The sequence below is a fragment of the Micromesistius poutassou genome, assembly GCF_964030765.1.
Source record: "Micromesistius poutassou genome assembly, chromosome: 18".
Classification (NCBI taxonomy): domain Eukaryota; kingdom Metazoa; phylum Chordata; class Actinopteri; order Gadiformes; family Gadidae; genus Micromesistius; species Micromesistius poutassou.
Genome location: NC_140288.1, coordinates 3,785,318 through 3,794,514, shown reverse-complemented (window position 1 = coordinate 3,794,514; position 9,197 = coordinate 3,785,318). Strand labels below are relative to the sequence as shown.

The window sequence follows — 9,197 nt, the reverse complement described above, 5'->3', positions numbered from 1 at the left end:
TCTGTTGGATTGGATTGGTTTCAGGAAGTGAAACCATAGTATTGTCACACTGAAAAGGGCTCCAGTTCCACAGGGACAGATGTTCCAGCTCAGAGAAACTGTGCCTTACCAGACAGACGGGAGGCGATGCTGAGTAGGGTGGCGGACCACAACAAGGCCCCCCTGGCGTCCGGCGCTCCGTGCGTTTCATGGACCTTCCCCGGATGACGTTTATGTATTGCTTTTGCACTTAGATTAATGTTAGCTGCAGCCCACTTTATATGCAAACATGAAAATGTTTTGTAGCGTACGTTTATAGCTCCCCCCCCCCCCCCCCCGTTACGTTTTCAGTGCATTTGTGGTTTCACTTTTTTTCTGAAACCACAAATGAGACTCATGGTATTATTATTCTGCACATAATCACTTAGTTTTAACCAAAGCTGTTTTAATTTTTTGCACATCTTTAACCTTATTTCCACATTATAGTTTTTCTTCATGGTTTACTGCTGACTTCCTTGGAATAACAGTCGCCGTTAAATATGACTTGCCTTTTTTTTGCTATTTGAGAATAATGACAAAACAGCTTCTTCTCAGGAGGCTTGGAACGGTGCTTCCATAGTTGTAGAGCTACGATTAATAATTAATATTCCAAGCATTGGAGGAGGGCACCCCCTTATTTATGACTACTGTTGGCATATGTTAGATCAACTCTCACAGTCTTCAACCAATTATCGATTCATGAATATTGAAATAACTATAAATACAAGGATTGGTCCAAAACCATAGGAAAGCTGAATAAGTCTGTCATGTTGAATTGGGAAATGCTAGAAACTGCTGGCAGGTCACTCCTTTAGTAAGATGATGAAAGTATTGCAAAAAAACTGACAAAACAAACAAATACACTAGGGACATTGGCTTAAGGGTTCATATTTCTATCATGAAGACAAACAACCAACTGTCTCCCATGGCCAACATAATCATTTGTACAAAAAAAATTAATCCTTTCTTTATCAACGCTATGATTTGCTGGGGCAAGATGTTTTGTCCTTGGATGCTTTTGTTTTGTGAATAATGTTAATGGGTTGCAATGTACAGTGATGAATTAAAGATTGCAAAACAAAGAAATCCGCCATCTACTCTCTCCCTCACAGGCTATGATCCAGGACAACTCAACGGTTTGCTTTAGTGGGTAGACTGGCGTCAGATGAAGGCAAACTACAGAACAGACGGGGTTTAGCCCTCTAGACTTTTGTACTACCTCCATATAGGACCGGGTGTTGTGTATGGCTTACGGTGTAGTGGTCATACATTGTAGCGCTGTGTGGACCATTATTTATTAAAGAAAACCCAACCCTGACAACTTTTATCTTTGTTTTATTATCAAGTATTACAATATTTACAACACTACAAATTAATCTCCTAGAAAAAAAAAAGACGGTTTCAAACACATTGAAATTACTGATTCGGTACTTTCACTTTTTTTTTTTCTCGGCTTAGTAACAAGCAATTAGCCACGTCTTTTATGATTCTGATTCGTCTGCGAAGTTGGGGTTGGTAAAGGCCGGCTGTAAGAGAAAGTACAACACTGAGTGAGTCACTGTGCTTCTTCGTTGTCTTTTTGGCTCTTCACCTCACAGCCGCTACGTAAACTCACCACGTCGACTGTGTCCCGCCTCGTCGTCGTCGGCAACGGCACCTTCAGCCGAACCCCGCGGACTTTGACGAAGTACACGGCCGTGGCGATCAGGGCGAACACGGCTAAGGCCCCCAAGATTCCCCCGACTATTTGACCAGCGACTGCATGAAAGAGGGAACAACAAGTGGGGGAGGGGGGAGGTGAATGGTTGCCATGGCAACGGTGACGCTCCTACTGTTAAATACGAGAGAACAACGTTTTTTTTGCATTTAGGGAAAACGTACGCGCAAGAGCGGGAGGGATGGGGGGTGCGGTGGAGTCTCCTCCGTCTTCTCCGTCTGTTGAGAAAACCAACAAGGAAGACATGTTGAACACATTCCGGTTTTCGGTTGGATTAGGGAGGGGGCCACTTTTGTAGCCTGGTTGTTGTTTTTTTTATTGTCATTTCTTCACCGTTTTCTTCCACTCATTTTGGATCAGGAGCATAACCTGATGCTAATCTTCATTGATGAGATAATTGACACGAGAATGTCACAATAATTAGACGCTGATCAGTCCATGAATAACCTTTTAAGAATAACTGAAGGATTATTATAAAAGGGACTGGACTGATTTAATTATGATGGCATAATAGCCAACATATATTGATTTATTTAAATCTGAAAAATATCTATAATAAAGTAGTACAAGTTACATTTAAATATGGAATGTGTTCCAGAGACCAAGGGAAAGGAACCCAGGAGCCTGATTCGGCTCTAGTCCACACATTGTGGACTAGATTGATTTCTACTGTACTGCGGGATACAGGTGGCTCTAGGCATCTTGTGACCCAGGTTTCAATTCCCACCAGTGGTCCTGTGCTCCATGTCATTCCCGCTCTCCTTGAAGCATCTGATTGGCTCCCTGTCTATCTTCACTGTGCTGTCCATAAAAGGCATAAATCAATAAAGAAACGTGTTGAAAAGCGCTGACGTTGGAGGTGTCTGCAGGCGAAGCCTCTCTTCTGCAGGCAGTTGTTGTCGTTCCAGCGGCCGTCGGGGTACATCTCCACGCAGCTCTCCTCCGCCAGCTCCCCCGGGTGGAACGCCTCGTTGGGCTCGCCGTCGGCCCAGTTGACGTAGCCCACGCCCGTCTTATCCGTCCACGCCCAGCCGACTGTGCGGAGAGTCGGGGAAAACACACAGGAGTGATACGTTATACATAGCACCTCTAAATACGTAACATAAACCCAGAAGTCCCTCCCACTCTCTCGCCGCCGCTAAACGAAAACATCGCTGTATGTCACACATTTCTTTGCTCTGATTGGTTGTAGGTCTATCCAATTGCGTTCAGGGGAAATCGAAAATGAACTGAGAGGTTCCAAACGTGTGTGTGTGTGTGTGTGAAATCTGATAAATTTGATCTCTTTTCTGAATGGGAGTTCAGAACAGTCAATCGCCGCCGTGTCCATCGGGGCGTCACTCACAGTAGCTGTCCCTGGAGAGGCCGATCCACACGTTGTGTTTGGTGAAGTTGAGCTGCTTGAGGAAGAGCGTCTCGGCGCGGCTGTGGACGGACACCAGCTCCGCCTTGCTCAGCTGACAGAGGTGCCGCGCTTCGGGCCAGGAGTAGCCCCGCTCTCCGTTGTACACGGCGTAGCAGTGGCGGCCGTACGGCTCCCAGTACGGAGAGCACTTGCCGTTCCCCGGGGCCGGGGTGGGAGGGGGCGGCTCTGGACAGACAGACAGACAGACAGAGAGACAGACGCATATAGAGAGAGAGAGAGAGAGACCGACATGGAGACAGAGCGAGACAGAGACAGAGAGAAAGAAAGACAGACATGAAGACAGAGAGAAAGAAAGACAGACATGAAGACATAGCAAGACAGAGAGAGATGGAGACAGAGCGAGAGAGAGAGAGAGACAGAGACAGAGAGAGAGAGACAGAGAGATTAAATGAGCCAATGATAAGTGGATCAGGGTGCATGTTCAGGAATCTATTCTAGCAGCAGTGGTTCTAACCCTGCATGGGGCCGTGACCCCATTTTAAATTCAGAAAACTGTTGCGACTCCGACTCCAAATCTTTTTAAAAAGGGGCAGTTTGCCGATTTAACACGTTGAGCCTCTGGTTAGGGAAGTGGGAAAGAGTTTTAAATAATTGAGTGTGAGTGTCCAATATAATCTGTGTAATGAGATGCAGTTTATAATAGGGGCCACCGATGACACATTGTGCGTCAGTTTTCCACGTGGTCGGTTGGCAGAAGGTAATGCAATCAATAGACAAAAACAACAGCGCCACTTACAGCCCCTGAGCATTGTGCAAACTAAATCTGATGACACTGATTGTATTGGAAGGCTGCACTTAATTCTTTAAAACCTCTTTCCCGTGACACCAGGCGGGCGCCTCATTGTGTCAAACCGGTGAACCTTCCCCGGTTTAAAGGACCCAGGTAACCGGTTTAAAGTGGATCGTTTGGTTTTATCGGTCCGTTACCCGAGGAGATCTTGCAGACGTAGGGCTTGGTGTCTTCGCATCGGGTGTCGTTCCAGATGCCGTAAGCGAGGGACGAGCGCATGCTGACACAGCCCTCCCCCGGGTGGAAGGTGGGCTCCCCGAGGCCCCACTGGGTGAACAACACGGGCCAGCCGTCTGTCCAGGAGTACGTGTCTTCCTGCACCAGACAGACAGACAGACAACCGACCGTTTAAGAGTCGTAATGTGTGCAGGTGTTGTGTTGTGTTGTAAAGCTCTCAGGGAAATGTTTGATTGTATTTGATATTTCCGATTCAGTCTGCGTCTCTTGGATCTCAGTCTTATGACCCTCTGACCCTTTAAATAGTAGGTTGTTACATGTTTTACCTAATCCAAAGTGATTTACAAGTGAGGCTGACAACAATCATAGAAGACAATCAACGTTTCAGTGGCTACAAGAAAATCACAAAAGTGGTGCATGACTTTCATAAATAGAGTTTCTGAAGGAAATAACTGTACAGAGTTCGGAGTAATTTATGGAATCAGATCACAGTTAAAAGGGTTGATGTTTATCCTTTTTTTTTCTTTTTTTTTTACAATTTGTAATACAAGTATAGTATTTTACAATTTTATTATTTAATAATATAATAATATAATAATATTTTTGTATTTTATGTATCTATTTGTATTTGTTGTTTTATTAGATGTATATATATTATTACTATTGTTATCATTTGTATTATAATTTGCCCGGCCGATCCACTTATTGTTATTTCTGTATCATTAGGCTTATAATCATAAGAACCATGAGATGCATATACATATATATAATTATCGTTGTAATTAGTATAATTCTATGAACGAGCCGGGAGGGGGGAGGGGGGGGGGGGGGGTTCACCTTGCGGCGGAGGCCGATCCAGGCGTCCCCCCAGCCCTGCAGCACCGCCCCGGCCACGAAGGCGTGGTCGTAGCTCATGTCGATGCTGGCCAGGTTGCCCCCCTGGGCGGCGCAGGCCTGCTGGCCGCGCTCCCAGGTGTCGGGCTGCTGCACCCAGCGGTAGCAGCTCAGCCTCCAGGACACGTAGCCCTCAGGGCACGGGCTCTCTGTGGGGGGCGGGGGGGGCACGCTGCTCGCTGGAGGAGGAGGGGGGACGGATATGGAGGAGGAGGAGGGACAGATATAGAGGAGGAGGAGGAGGGGGGATGGATATAGAGGAGGAGGAGGAGGAGGGGGGATGGATATAGAGGAGGAGGAGGAGGAGGAGGGGGAGGAGGAGGAGGAGGAGGAGGAGGACAGGAAGCAAGGGAAGCAGATGAAGTCAAGAAAAAGCGGTGATTATATGATTATGTGATACAAAACGTCATACATGTGAGTTTGTGAGGCCATAACTATCTCTAGTAATGTCTGTCTGTGGTCATTCATTTTTTACATCAACGCTCACGCAGATGCATTAATAACAGAGAGCGAGCAGGTCGAACGTGTCCCTCGTCAGTCACTCTCCTCTCCAGTCTGACGCCGCCACTCACATATCTTCCTGTAGCAGACGAAGCTGCGGTCCTCGCTGCAGGCCGCGTCGTTCCACCGCCCGCTCACCAGGTCGCTGTGTGTCAGCGACACGCAGTGCTCCTGTGGAGACACAGCGGCCGGCTTGTAGCGTGGTCTTTTGTTAGTTTTAGAGGGGACATATCATACCACCAGCTGTGTGTGTGTGTGTGTGTGTGTGATTAGCCGTGACGAGCCCATTTTGAAAATGTGTCCACCTAGATGTGTGACGGATAGATAAGCAACGTTTTGCTACAGTCCCACTGGGGTAGGCTGGTAGACGGATCTATCCAGTGCATATCTAGTTGGACATGCCCACCTGTGATGTCAGAAGCGGCACATTTTCAAAACGGCTTGTATTGGCTTATCACACTCGCACCTGGTGGTGTAATGTGTCCCCTTTAAAGCAGGGTCGTCTGGTGTTGTCTGGGTATTATCGACCGTTTATGTTTGTTTGTCATCGAAATCCCAATTATATAAACTTTTGAAGTTTTGGATTCATTATTTAGTTGATGTCATTTAATGATTAACGACCCGGCGCCGATGGTACCTCTCAAAATGAGTTTGTTTTGTCTGGCGAGCAGGACGAACAGAGAAAAGGTACCGGCCAAATGCATTTCTGAGGCCATAAGCAGCATTTGCTGCAAGCTCGCTGTCTGAAACCACAACTCACTGCAATAAAACGAACAAGCTGGTTGTTTATCTATCACCGAGTGGGGTCTGGCTGCAGCCTGTAGTACACGGACATCCACATCCAACTGCTACCGTCACTCACTCACGTCCAGTGGCGAAGCGTGGTTCACGGGGCGTGGAAGGTTTCAATCTCTTCTTTCAATCCCTAACCCTAACCACTACTACCCTAACCCTAACCCCTACTACCGTAACTCTAACCCTAACCACTCCTACCCTAACCCTAACCCTAACCACTACTACCCTAACCCTGAAACAGACATCATTGACTAAACATCATCGCTGGCGTAAAAAACGGTTTTGACGGTAGCAGTTGGGTGTGGATGTCCTACTGGCTGCAGCCAGACATCATTGAGGGCCCTCTCTCACCGCTCCGTTGTGGTTGTTGGGCTCGTTGTTGTCCCAGTTGGCGTACAGCACGCGGCTGCCGTCCGCCCAGGCGTACTGGTTCTCTGCCAACAGGTCCGACAGTCCGATCCACGCGGGCCGCTCCAGGTCTTTCAGATAGCTGGCCACAAAGTCTGGAGAGAGGGGGAGAGCAGTAAAAAAACCAGGCCAACGGAGCAGCCCTGTTATCTAGGGTAGGGGTTCCCCCAGCTCCCCTCATGCCGTGGAACCACCTGCGGGGGGGGGGGGGGCGCTGTCAGACCAAGGAAACCACCGACTAAAATAAGCACTACATTACCATGTTAACGAAAACCGAAAAAAAAAAAGATGCAACCCTCGGTCCTTCTGGAGCGCATGACGTCGGAGGCAGTGCATACTGAATCACTACTGGGATGTTTACCGTTCTCCCACTGGTTGTCGATGACGGCCAGGTTCCCTCCCTGGCCCTGGCACCAGCTCCTGGCGAAGGTCCAGTTGGCCTGGATGTCCTCCTTCTGGCCCTTGAACAGGAAACACTTGTCCTTGAAGCGCAGCCAGCCTGGGGGGCGGGGCGGGGGGGGGGGGGGGGGTTGCATATGTGGTGGATCATTCTACCTTATGGTTACGTTCGTTGTCATCATGTTGTTATTAATTATAATGACGATAATGATACTATTCGATTTAATTTCTGTGGCGCTTCTCTTAGTACTCAAAGACACGTCACACATGGAACAGAAACGACCACATGTCGATACAAATCGAATTCAAACATTTTTTTTAAAGCGTACACATTGTTGAAAGAAGTTTTGATTTCAAACCTCACACTGACAAACAAAAACATTACATTTGATGTTTTATACATTTTATGTGTTATATATATTTTAATAGAGGTATCTTTTTAATCAGGCAATGTGAACCCTTTAGAATAAAAAAAAAAAACAGCATCTGGTGCGTCCATGTGGTGGTTGTTCCTGGAGGTTCCTGAACAGAGTGTACAGTGTACAGAGTGTACAGCCCAGTACCTGACGGACAATAGCCCTCCCAGGCCGGGGTGGGCGGGGCCGGGCTGGGGTCGTCGCCTGGGTGCTTCTTACACACATAGCCCGCACCGGCACGGCCACAGTTGACGTCGTTCCATCCCCCTTAATAAGCAAGTAGAGTCCATATTGAATAGGGTCGAAATGAAAGTAGAGTCCATGTTAAATAGGGTTGAAATGCAAGTAGAGTCCATGGTAAATAGGATCTCAATGAACGCAGGTAAAATAGACCATTTAAAATACTATTAAACTATCATACTATCAAAAATTTAATGTAAAAATACTAAGTATAGAGTGAATGGGTGTCTGAAAAGGACTCTGGGTAGTACTTTGTGTATAATGTACTACTACTCTATGAGTAAGCGTGCCTTGGAATCGGTTCATCTGAGCACAGTGTTCCTCCCCGTTGGCGTTGTTGGGCTCTCCTATGGTCCAGTGAGTGTACACCAGCGGGGAACCGTCCACCCACCTGTGGACACAAACACAGATCTTAGAGCGGTTCCTGCCTCCAGACTCTGAACACTGAACAGTGAGTGGGAAAAGTGTCCTCTGTGTTATTTACTTGAATTGAATATCCGTCACTCCGACGTGTCTCAGACCGATCCACGCTGAAGACACCTGCCCTGTTCCCACCTGGAATTACAAATAAACATTGAATGAACACGCACACAACGACGACGGCAAACGTGAAACCGTCGTCAGCAAATCTTGGCGATTTGATTTCTGATGGGTTAATAAAGTCAATCTCATGTCTGTAGCGTTTGATCACAGGGACACATAGAGGATCGGTGAAACTCATAGAGCTTCACCGGCCTGAGTTATACAGAACCCCCCCGCCCCCCCATCCACCATCCCTAACCCCTCTAAAGGAGAAAGGAGAAGGAGAAGTGAGCCTTATGACTCAATTTCAATTCATTTTCATGTATTTTTGCAGTAAAAGCCTTGTACTGCAAAAACCACGAGAGATGAATTCCAAAATCATAAAGGTCTTACATTTGCAGTTTATTTCATTCTGATTGAATGCATAATTTTCAACTAATTTCCAATCGCTCATAACGTTATGATTCTCAATTCCCTTTCTATTCATCTCTCGTTAAATTGAGTTTAATTTAATTTTCATATCATCTCTCACTACCCACTTGATCTTAAATTCACTTTCAATGAATCTCTCTTCACCTCCATTTTTTTGTCATGAAGGTCTTTGCAGTGAAATACAATGACACGTTTTGTATTTCACATGCAGGAGAGATGAATAAAAAACAACGAGAGGTGAAAGAGAGGAATTTAACACAAAGACAACGCTGCAAAAAAGCCATGAGGGATGAATTGAGAGAACGGCCATGACGTTAGGGCACCAGGAGCCTCCTGCATCCACCCACCATGCTGTTGACGTAGGCCTGCTCCTTCTCGCTGAGGATGGACACCAGCTTGGCCTTCTCCTGGTGGCAGCGGTCCCACGCCGTGTGGAAGTCCACGATGTCCGTGTCGTTGTAG

The 9,197-nt window shown here is 46.9% G+C and overlaps 1 protein-coding gene across 1 annotated transcript in view; it reads right to left on the bottom strand.

The window, feature by feature from the left end:
• Positions 1–1,499: 1,499 nt before the first annotated feature.
• The window catches only part of LOC311363295 (uncharacterized protein), a gene marked incomplete at both ends in the record, with an annotated part of 28,050 nt that continues 20,352 nt past the window's right edge, over positions 1,500–9,197 (bottom strand). Inside the window, 14 exons of the mRNA XM_084483256.1 lie at positions 1,500–1,544; positions 1,634–1,776; positions 1,900–1,953; positions 2,588–2,770; positions 3,081–3,326; positions 4,089–4,266; positions 4,966–5,201; positions 5,595–5,694; positions 6,670–6,821; positions 7,088–7,225; positions 7,689–7,808; positions 8,072–8,172; positions 8,266–8,336; positions 9,083–9,197. The exon at positions 9,083–9,197 is cut by the window's right edge and continues 55 nt beyond it. Coding sequence (XP_084339382.1) covers positions 1,500–1,544; positions 1,634–1,776; positions 1,900–1,953; positions 2,588–2,770; positions 3,081–3,326; positions 4,089–4,266; positions 4,966–5,201; positions 5,595–5,694; positions 6,670–6,821; positions 7,088–7,225; positions 7,689–7,808; positions 8,072–8,172; positions 8,266–8,336; positions 9,083–9,197 — 1,882 coding nt within the window. The remainder of the gene's footprint in view (positions 1,545–1,633; positions 1,777–1,899; positions 1,954–2,587; positions 2,771–3,080; positions 3,327–4,088; positions 4,267–4,965; positions 5,202–5,594; positions 5,695–6,669; positions 6,822–7,087; positions 7,226–7,688; positions 7,809–8,071; positions 8,173–8,265; positions 8,337–9,082) is intronic.